General features: G+C 39.0%; 1 protein-coding gene across 2 annotated transcripts in view; it reads left to right on the top strand.

Annotated features, from left to right (window-relative positions):
• Positions 1-9460, top strand: part of LOC118808096 (target of Nesh-SH3) — a 41705-nt gene extending 32245 nt beyond the window's left edge. For both annotated transcript variants that reach the window (XM_036570549.1, XM_036570631.1), the window contains exons 13-19: positions 1498-1707; positions 2109-2214; positions 2312-2391; positions 4081-4110; positions 4302-4460; positions 8802-8924; positions 9015-9460. In XM_036570549.1, coding sequence (XP_036426442.1) covers positions 1498-1707; positions 2109-2214; positions 2312-2391; positions 4081-4110; positions 4302-4460; positions 8802-8924; positions 9015-9130 — 824 coding nt within the window. In that variant the 3' untranslated portion in view covers positions 9131-9460. The remainder of the gene's footprint in view (positions 1-1497; positions 1708-2108; positions 2215-2311; positions 2392-4080; positions 4111-4301; positions 4461-8801; positions 8925-9014) is intronic.
• The last annotated feature ends 223 nt before the right edge of the window (positions 9461-9683 follow it).

Consider the following 9683-nt stretch of genomic DNA (forward strand, 5'->3'; position numbering starts at 1 on the left):
AGATGTAAAGTCAGAGACGATAGCTCATCTGCTGCTGCACAGTTTGTGTTTGTCATCCTCTAGTCCTTCATCAGTGGTCACAGGACGCTGCCCACAGGATGCTGTTGGCTGGATATTTTTGGTTGGTGGACTATTCTGAGCCCAGCAGTGACACTGAGGTGCAACACACACTAACACATCACCACCACGTCAGTGATACTGCAGTGCTGAGAATGATCCACCACCCAAATAGTACCTGCTCTGTGAGGGTCCATGGGGGTCCTGACCACTGAAGAACAGAGTAAAAGGGGGCTAACAAAGTATGCAGAGAAACAGATGGACTACAGTCTGTAATTGAAGAACTACAAAGTGCACCTAATAATGTCATAATGTTATGCCTGATTGGTGTATGATAACAATTCATAATTCCTGCAGTGTGATGATCACCAAAAAAATAAAAAGAGATCACCAAAAAACAGAATTTAAATAGAAAGGTATACATTTTAAAATAGCACTTTACAGGAATGTTATCTCAGCTGGTCAACATTTTAGCAAAGACTCACATGTAACATCACATGTAAAGGCAGAAGAGAGAGAGGAGAGGTGAGCAAGGTGGGCGGTGAGGTCTCTACCCACCAAGCATAGACTCAGACAGACCAGTTAAACCTTTATGTAAAGTACACATAAATTAGACATCACTAAACACAGGGTCATTGGTTAAGTTCAGTCAACAGTTGTGGTCAAATAAGATCAAATAGTCTCCACAAAGTCATCTTTTGCACAGTTCCACAATAATGGAAGTACCCATTTCCAGTTCCATTAACAGCAGGCATTGCCACCATGTCTGGTAGGACAGGTTGGAGAGTGGCATAAGCAAGTCCTGCCACAATAACCTTCTCTAAGTCCTTATCTCCTGCCACAATTTTCAGAGAACAATCTCCCTCCACCATGTGATTTGTGGTAAAAAAAAATGCCAAACAGAAAGGACTTGCTCAACAGCTATGTTCAGAAACACTATGCAGGTGTTCTACACTGAGTGCCAGGAAAACATTCCACATATCATCACACTGGCACTGCTGGCCTGTATTGATGATACCAAATAAAATGACTCCCTGAATTCATGTTCCTCAAGGATCCATGTTCCTTATGTAATCCTTCCATCAGTGTGATGTAAAAGGAACCTAGAATCATCCATCAGGCAACATTTACCCACTCTTTAATGGTTCAGTTTTGAATCTAGAGGCTTTAAAATGCTAAAACAAGCACACCTACCACCAACTATCACTAAGTCACCAAGGTCACTCATTTTGCTTGCTCCAGTGCTCAGCTGAATTCCAACACACCACAGTCATGGGGTGTATCTAATAAACTGGTAACTCAATGTAGATCGTTATAGAGCTAGAAAGATGTGAGCTGAAGTATGTTTCTCCCACCTGGCCAAACGTGAAGCGTACATTCAACGAGTTGTGACTATGGCTGTGGTAACTGTATCTGATCTCAGACTGTTGGTACCTCCAGCCCCCCATGTGGTCTATAAGACAGATAAGCGTCCAGAGGAGCCTTGTTCTGTCACTCACTCTCTCAGCTTCTTCCCTGACGAGGAGGTCGGGGACGTAAATGTCACTGGCCCACCCAAGAATCCTCCATCCAACCTCACTGTGGTCACTGTGGAGGGATGCCCCTCTTTCGTCATTCTCGACTGGGAGAAAACAGACAATGAAACTACAGGTAACCAGGACAACTGTTATGCTACTAAATTATCACTGACAAACCACCACAATAATTCTAGGAATCACTCACATAAAGAATAGTAAATATACTGTTCACCCAGCATGTTTTAGTAGGGGAGATGTTGAGTTTTTGCAGGCCTTTTCATTTGCAGAACCAAAAACTGATGTAGTGATTACTCTCTTTTGAAGCCCTAAACACTAAATGACTGTCACTACTTTTAAGCTTCCCTTTATTTTTACTTCATGCTTTTCATCTGTAACTTATTGAAAGGCTTATAAAATTCTCCATGTATGATGACTAGTTTTTAAACAAATACATTTAACTGTACTATTAAACTATTAAGCCTGCTAGGCAAAAAGGGCAATCAATTGTCTGACTTACATGATTTGTTTCTACAGAATATGAGGTCACTTCCTCCACCAAGGGACCAAATGGCAAAGAAGTGTCTGTTCTAACAACCAATCAGACACACACAGCTGTGGAGAACCTAAAACCAGAGAGCAGGTATGCACACAATGTCTGTTTCTGATGCATTTTCATAGGCTTGGCATACAGCAAGTCCCTAAAGTGACGGAACTTGTAAATGTCCTTCATTTTTCAGTTATGAGTTCACAGTGACACCCAAGAATGAGCTGGGTTCAGGCCCTCCCAGTGAGCCAGTCGCCTTCAGCACTGAATCTGGTATGGAGAGGAGCCCAGAGCCCTCAGTAGTCTACATCTGGCTCTCCAAGTCAAGCCACAGTACAGCACTGATTTTCATGAAATCACTGAAATCATTCAAGTAAAAGTATTAGAAAGCTCATTAGCTCTTGATTTGAGTGTTTATAACACCATCCAATACAGAACATGCTGCTTTAAGTGATTAAGTGACCCTTATTAGTTCCACAATGGGGAAACCCAAAATCTGTGCAGTGAAACACCACATATACTAGTGAATGCACACACTAGGGGGCAGTGAGCAGACATGCCCGGAGTGGTGGGCAGCCCTATCCACAGTGGCCAGGGAGCAGTTGGGGGTTAGGTGCCTTACTCAAGGGCACTTCAGTCACGTATTGTTGGCTTAGAGGATCGAACCAGCGACCTTCTAGTCACAGGGCTCCTAACCTCCAGTCCATGACTGCCCCAGAACTTGTGGCGACTGCCATCAAAACCCAGTTAAATCATATGAAAAAAAATAACAATTTGAGTATTATTCGCCTACATGGCAATTCAGAGACCATGCGTCAGTAAGCATGAGCTATCTATGTATTATTGTTTAATCACCTGCTCTAATTTCTTCATACTAACTGGCATGAGATACTGTAGGCCGTGGGACACTATAATGAGGTCTTCCTACACAATAAAAGAAAAGAAAAAATGATCAACTGAATTAGAGTTGAATTATAATATTGAATTATAGTGCTAAGTTGAGTTCAATATAGCTTGTAGTAAAATCTTTATTCACACTTAACATTTCCCAAAACTATTCATCCCATCCGTTAATATTCGAAGTGATACTCACTTGAGCAACATTTGATATTCTCATCAGCTCAGCTTGCATGCAAAGTTGCATGTTTTTATTAGCTTGACGTGGTACACTGAATGTGCATGTATGCTGAATTATTCTGTTAGCTTTGCCCAGGCTTTTCTGTCAGAAATGTGGGTAATTAGCCCAGTCAAAGGCCCAGTGTGAAGCTAACGGATTCAATATGGCTCTTTTTTTTCTCTCTCTGTTAAGATCTTGGGGGTCTGTCCGAGAGCCAGCGGCTAATAGAAAACACAAGGGTGATGACTAAAATTGATAAATTACAAGCCTGGGATTTCTCTGAAATCCACAAAATCGGTCACAGCACAGACTATGCGTGTGAAGATTTTACCTTTCGCTTTCACTTGAGCTGCATGGGAACTCCAGAGATTTATTAGTTTTCGTCTGTCGAGTGGCATACATAGTGCATTCGAAACGCAGAACCGAAACATGGTGACAGACCTGTGCCACTACAAGTGGAACACTGAGAAATGTAGAGCTGATGATCACTAATTGAGGTTCTTTGTGGAAACACAGGACTGTGATGGCCCACTGAAAGATAATCACTTAATGAAGATAGCCTACACATTTGTACCCAAGGCAAAGCAAAACTGCATGTTTCGAAGAGAAAGGATAAGAGTATCTTAAAATTATTTTTTCCCACATTGTAATTGCTTAAACAGAAAGCCATAAGCAAAAATATTGAGAAGACCACATAACATGTAGCCCTGTGCAGTATTTTTCCTACAATATAATTCAGGAATGACCTCAACACATTTCATTCAGGCATTGAGGTAATACCCATAGAATGTAAATAATGTATTATGTAATATTACAGGCTGTGATGGCATCTTTTTCTCTTACAGCGGACCCCCGTGTGAGTGAGATCCCCACTGGTAAATGTCCTCATCATTCATATCACTGGCCCTAAAAGAAGGAGTTCAGTATCATTAACACACAATGTAAACAAAAGTCATGTATGTCTTCATTAATTATGTTAAGGCCAGCTTTTCCCAAACATGTCTGCTGCTGATGAAAAAACTACAAATTTGTCTCAGTGCAAGCTTTTGTATTCTCTCTCCTGCAGGTAAAAATGCTATCTGGTCATCATTCCCATTCAAAGCAGACTCCTACTCTGAATGCAATGGGAGACAGTATGTGAAACGCACCTGGTACCGCAAGTTCGTGGGCATTCAGCTGTGTAACTCGCTCAGATACAAGATCTATCTAAGTGATTCCCTTAAAGGTCAGTATCTTGCTGGTGTTATTCCAGCGCTTTTTCTGTTGCCAGCTTCTTAGGAACGCCTACTATATATACATTGCCCTCCACAAATATTGACACCCTCTGGTAATGAAAAGCAAAATGAGCTGTAAAAAAATATTCCTTATCCTTTCAAAATATAAGCAAAAATATAACCTTTATTTAAGGCATAATGATTGAAAGAAAAAATAAAATTTTGTCATGAAATAAATATTTTTCTTTAAACTATTGTGCCACAATTGTTCACACCTTTGGAAATTCTTAAGAGTGAAATCTAACTTAAGTATATTATCATTCATTTTTAAGTTTGTTAAGTGAATTTAAGTTCACTTAAATGATTAGGTGCACTTAATGACTTCCTGTTTCACTAGGGAAAAATGAGATGCAACACAGGCCAAATGCCCTTCCATCACTACATGAGAGGCCAGGGAATATAACAATGATGTGCAACAAAAGGTTGTTGAGTTGCACATATCAGGAAGTGGCTACAAGAAAAGGGCTAAACTGTTGAAAGTAAGTAAAAATGCCCATGTCCATTTTCAGGGCAATAAGAACTTAAAACAACTGTAGATGTTAAGAATCTGCTGGGAAGACGATGTATGTCTACAACCCCATTTCCAAAAAAAGTTGGGACGCTGTCCAAAATGCAAATAAAAACAGAATGCAATGATGTGAAAATCATTTAAACCCTATATTTAATTGAAAATAGTACAGAGACAAAATTTTTAATTTTGAAACTGAGAAATCTGATTGTTTTTGAAAAATACATGCTCATTTTGAATTTGATGCCAGCAACATTTTGTGGTTGTGGCAGGGGCAGTTGTGGCAGGGGCATGTTTACCACTGTGTTGCATCACCTCTTCTTTTAACAATACTCTAAGTGTTTGGGAACTGAGGAGACCACTTGCTGTAGTTTTGAAAGTGAAATGTTTTCCCATTCTTGATTGGTATGGTGACATATGTCGCTGCAAAACCTGTATATATTGTTCAGCATTAGTGGTGCCTTCACAGATGTGCAGGTCACCCATGCCATGTGCACTAATGCACCCTCACACCATCATGAATGCTGGCTTTTGACTGTGTGCTTATAACAAGCTGGATGGACCCTCTACTTTTTATCTGCAATGGGGAAGATGTGTATAATTTCCAAAAAGAATTTCATATTTTGATGCGTCAGACCACAGGACACATTTCCACTTTGCCTCAGTCCACCTTAAATGATCTCAGGCCCAGAGAAGGTGGCGGCATTTCAGTATATCAGGTATAGTGGTGTTACAAGGGTTTTTGAAACCCTCAGCATCACTGCTGAGTTGTCCACCAAGTAAAAAAAGCCAGTCAACAACTTTGGGCGTTAAACACTATGGGACACAGGGACAAAATTTACAAAGTGTATAAGAGAGTCTGTAGCATCCACAGCAGTTGGGCTAACAGACTCATATACAGTAGCACAAAGGGGAGTACATCTGAAAACATTTAGATGTTGTTCAAAATTAAACCAGATATACAAAATTATCAGTGCTGTCATAGTTTGAGAACTGGGAAAATATGAATGTAAGCTACTTAAAAACTAAAAAAATAATGAAACTATGAAAATCTTTTAGCTGGACTCAGATGAGGATAATTCTGCATCAAAAAGCTGTAGTGTTACCTTCATTGTTATCTCATCTGAAGGAGGAGTCTTCAGCACTCAGTGCTATTTGGTGTAGAATTATGCTCAGGGGGACAAATTTTGTACACAAAATCTTTTATCACACCTCAGTTATCAATGCAGAGAAAGGCATGCCTACGAGTAATTTACTGTTTATCGTTGCTCATGTTTTTTTCAGTAGCAGAGTTGTGTTTATTCTGAGGTAATTTATCAACTTTCAACAGCTAAATTACCAAACGCTAAGAGCTCACAAGTGATCTTAACATTCTATAAGGTCAATCATCATTAGACAGCATCAAATTAGAATTAGTCTTAGCATATACAGTAACTCAGATAAAGCGTAATTTACTTTTAAGTGGTTTGTCCTTGTGACATTGAGCTCTGAGTGATCTCTTCCACATTTTAATCTATCACGTTTTAATCCAAAACTCTTTCAGCTACAGAAATGAAATAAAAACATTCCAACCATTCCAAAATCACCCTTGATGATCAGGAGAGAGTGTGTTTAAATTGTGTTTGTTTACATCACCTTTTCACCCCTTTTATCCCATCAAAATGACAATTACTGCCACTACAGTCTTTCTCATTGCATGTTAGTTCTGAGGCAATTTGTCGTTTTTCCTTTGGTCAATTGAGAAAGCAGTGTGCAGGCAGTAAATGGTTGAGAGTCTTGTCTATGGAAGCATCTTAGTATCAAAATTAAAATTAAAATGAAATAAGCAAAATGGCAATGTATTTGTATGTTTGCATTTAAATTTTGCATCATCTATGCAAAGTTGACCTCAAAAGGAAATTCAAATTCAGTACTACAAATTTAAATTGCCACTTGGTATACTAGTATTGACATTTCATTTATACAAAGATTTAGATGCTTTATGAGTAGCTTTATTTAAATTAAAATGTATTTCCAAAACAGCATATTAATGTGATTATGCAATAGTTGTCAAAATTAAAATGTAATTTATCTTGTTTGCATTTTCACTCTCTAATAATGCATTTAAATTGCATTATCAAAGAGAACACCAAGATAGAAAGAGGGTAAAATGTAAAATAGGAAACAGCACCTGTCCTCATTGCAATTACATATTCCTGCCTACTGTGCTCATTCTTTGTCAAAAAACCTTTGGAAATTGCATTTTCATTTTCATCGTCTTCCCAACCTGTTAATCATCCCATCAGGATGGGGCACTCAGTGAAAATGGCTTTATTTAAAAACATGGCGGCCGATCTTTCCTTAAAAGATGAAGCAAAACAGAGCAATATATAATTTTGTGATGCTTGCTTTGTAATGACACAGGACCTACAAAGAATCCTTATTCTAACATGAGGCAGGTGTTTCTGTTTTAATCATCTGGTTAAAATTATTGTCCTTGTTAGATGACCATATGCTACAGATGATGCAGATAAAGATTAAGCTAGCATCAAAGGCTGTTTTCAACTTACATAGTGAACATCAGATGTGGATATACTACTGTGTTCCACTTTATCTATTACCATAAAATGAATTAGTTGTAATTGTACTGGTACACATGATAAACATGTCCAACATGTCCGCCACGTTGGAGCAGTCCAGATCCACTTGTGTATTGAGACATGATAAATTCTTATTAAATAGGCCATAATTTCCTTATTGCCCACCCCATTTTCAACCAATTTGTTTTGTTATAATCCTCAAAAATAGATTAATCTAGATTACTCTGACTGCCCTTGGTAGCTTTTATTTCTGTTTAATAACTGTGCTGTGCTGTGCTAATCATGCTGGTTAGCTGTCTGGAGCAGCAGGAAAGTATTCAGTCTGCATTTGACATTAAACACCAAGTTTAGTGCAAGCTTTGGTATAACCACAATCTCAGACACATCAGCAAATCCATCAATGTGTGAATCACTTCTAATCTTAATGTACATAAAAAATTACATAACCCCCCCCCCAAAACATAGTGAGAAGGACGAGGCTGAAGTTGGCCTTATGCTCACCAGCTTCCTGTTTGAATTTTCGCATTCCAGCTCAAAAGGTGCAGCAGTTACAGAAACACCACTTGAAATACAAACTGAGCATTTTATCAGGCATACCAACCAAAGACGTGTACTTTGTAGGTTTAGAGTTACCGACTATAGCACATCTGTTGCAGCAAAAGCCCCTTTCTACCCCATCCATCAATGGAAAGGGACCACCATAGGACCACAGCCGACCAGATATTATTTGGGTGATGGACAATTTCACCACAGCAGTGACACTGAGACCTCCAACCAAAAATATTTAGCCAAAAGTGGTCCTGTGGTCAGAAACTGATCACTGATTAAGGGGATAGATGGATGATATACCAATAAAATGTCCCAATAAGGTATGTGTGTCCAATAGGGTGGCCAGTAAGTATATATTGTTTAAAAGCCCCAGCAATGCTGCTGTGACTGATATAATCATACCAGCTCCACATTTTTTCATGTGACAACCACTGTCATTGCTGTGCTGAGAATGGTCCACCACCCAAATAAATTATGGTCAGCAGTGGTCCTATGGTGGTCCCTTTTAATTGGCAGGCCAAAGGAATGCTGATAAACCAATGGTAAGTGTACCTGAAAACATGACTTGTCAGTATGAGCATTTCATGTGATGTTTCCTTTTTTATGCTCTCTGTAAGTGTACGTATAAAGTTTATATTTTATCTATGTGTCTCTAGGAAAGTTTTATAACATTGGGGATCAGGCTGGGTATGGAGAGGATCACTGTCAGTTTGTTGACTCTTTTCTGGATGGACGGACTGGAGGCCCACTGCCACCAAACCAGTTACCACCCAAACAAGGTATAGCGTTTTGTGCGCTTATGCTTTAAAATACCACTCCTCTCAAGACAAACATGCAGCACATAGAACTCTCAGCAATATTTCTTTCAGGCTATTTCCGGGCTGTCCGCCAAGAGCCTGTGAAGTTTGGAATGATTGGTGGGAGCTCTCACATCAACTATGTGGCCTGGTACGAGTGTGGAATCCCCATTCCTGGATCGTGGTAGACCCCCTGCAGCTGTCTGACAACACACTTGATAAGAATGTACAGTTGTTTAGAGATCACATATAAGAAGACAATGTAAATTTGTACAAAAAGCACAGCACTATAAAAAATCCTATTGAATGTATCTACATTATCTAATGGCACATACAATGCTCTGTTATTTATATGCAGAATAAATTTATTGGTCATCTAGAGTAAATAAAGTAAAGAACTAGAAGAGTTTACGGAAGCACGGGGTAGCAGGCTCCCTGAATGGTTGAAATATGTATATTATGTATCAAAAGGCTGGACATAATACTAGTGCTTTCCTGACCACAGGAAAAAAAAAAAAGAGGTGGCAAAGGACCAATCACAAATGACAAATGCTTACTCTGCAGCTGCAAATAATACACATTAAAACACACACCAACACTGCAAATGGATTTTTTGGAATGTCTTGTGATAGCTCTAATTTATATATAAAATATCTTAGAGTTCTGATACAGTTTACACAGCTTGAAACAAACAATTACACTACTATTCTTTTATGGAGTCTTGCAGCTTTTCAAACTAAT

Source organism: Colossoma macropomum, unplaced genomic scaffold (assembly GCF_904425465.1).
Source record: "Colossoma macropomum unplaced genomic scaffold, Colossoma_macropomum, whole genome shotgun sequence".
NCBI lineage: Eukaryota > Metazoa > Chordata > Actinopteri > Characiformes > Serrasalmidae > Colossoma > Colossoma macropomum.